This window comes from Volvox carteri, assembly GCF_000143455.1.
Source record: "Volvox carteri f. nagariensis unplaced genomic scaffold VOLCAscaffold_167, whole genome shotgun sequence".
NCBI lineage: Eukaryota > Viridiplantae > Chlorophyta > Chlorophyceae > Chlamydomonadales > Volvocaceae > Volvox > Volvox carteri.
The window spans coordinates 9,725-11,172 of NW_003307710.1; the positions used below are offsets into that span (position 1 = coordinate 9,725).

Sequence of the window (1,448 nt, forward strand, 5' to 3'; positions counted from 1 at the left end):
CCCGAGGGCAGGCAGATAGCTGAGCTGAAGAAGTGGCTGGACCTTGCCGAGGATGAGTACTGTATGGGGAGACCCATCCGGCCGCTGTTCATCAACGGTCTGGTCAAGGTGGGATATAACGGCCTGACCAAGGACGGAGAGCTCCTTGTGCAGCTTGTGTCCAACCCACATGGAACAGGGTTTGGAGTGAGAAGATTAGGCGTGGTAGATGGGTGATGCATGCAGCTTTGTGCACTATTGAGTAATGCACAGCTGAGCGACCAAGGGGAATGCACGCTTACCATCTTGCGCCCATCTTGTGCCCGTTGTGCAGACTGGCAAGTCCTACATGCTCAAGGAGGTTCTGCCTGCTGTGGCCAACACCTACTACAGCAGCGGCGGCAGTGGCCGGCAGCACGCTGGCACGGTGCTTTCAGAGCCCAACTTCCTGCACGTGAACTGCTTGGGCTGTGATCGCAGCAGAGGTGTCAGTGGCTTCCTTAAGGAATTCCTCGCTGTACTCAAGCGGAGCGCCGCCAAACAGCAGCTCTCTGCTGCCGCCAGCACGCCTGCACCCCGCGGCAACTCGGCTGTCACCGCAGCGGGCGCCATTCAGGACTTCATGGAGCGCCTGCCACGGGACCGCCTGAACTTCCTGCTGATTGACGAGGCGCAGAGTTTTTACCTGCTTGAGCGGGCTATGCCCGGCAAAAAGTCGCCCGGCAAAAGTCCGCGGCGAAAAGTCGCTGTCCGCGGCTCAACACTGGACGAGGATGCAGTGCGGCACATGCGGCGGTAAATCAGCACAAGGTTTCCCTAACCGTGTCGTGTGATCACATGGGCGAGGATGAGGGGCAATGGCCAGTGAAACGCGCCCAGGTGGAGCTTCACACGAGGGGCAGAAGGCACTAAGGGGAGATCGCTGCGAGATTCAATTGTACAACATAAGCATATTGCACAAGGGGCAGAGGTCTGCACGCATGCCTACAGCAGGCGTACGACACAAAGGAGCTGACATATGGACCATTTTCCTTCCCTCAACTGTCGTGTGTACTGCAGCATCTTCAAGGAACTCCTGCTGGACAGCCCCCACTGGGTCGCCTGGGCCGTCACGGGCAGTTCCATGGCGACGCTATGGGCCAACGTTGCAGTCACCCCGGTGAGCAATTGGTGTTGCAGCAGGGGGGGGGGTAGGCACTTCTGGGGGGGTGCATATGCTTCATTCTCAAAGAGCTAGACGGGAGCGTTCTATATCTGCTTTCAGAATGCAAATGGACCCAGGAATACATAAGTTATTGGTCTCCAAAGTTGGTTGTACGGCAGCATGTGGGGTGGTGGGTCCGGGGCTCCGGGAACAATGTCGAAGGGGTCCCGATACAATGTCACCAGTGGCTAAAACGTGCCAATATGGACATCAATCGCTTCACCTTGACGAGATCCATTGATTGAGCTAGTCTGCTGTGATGCTA

General features: G+C 57.1%; 1 protein-coding gene across 1 annotated transcript in view; it reads left to right on the top strand.

Annotated features, from left to right (window-relative positions):
* Window positions 1–318: 318 nt before the first annotated feature.
* Window positions 319–1,448, top strand: part of VOLCADRAFT_108589 (uncharacterized protein) — a gene marked incomplete at its 3' end in the record, with an annotated part of 5,001 nt that continues 3,871 nt past the window's right edge. Inside the window, exons 1-2 of the mRNA XM_002959343.1 lie at window positions 319–774; window positions 1,039–1,138. Of these exons, the coding sequence (XP_002959389.1) occupies window positions 329–774; window positions 1,039–1,138 (546 nt within the window). The 5' untranslated portion in view covers window positions 319–328. The remainder of the gene's footprint in view (window positions 775–1,038; window positions 1,139–1,448) is intronic.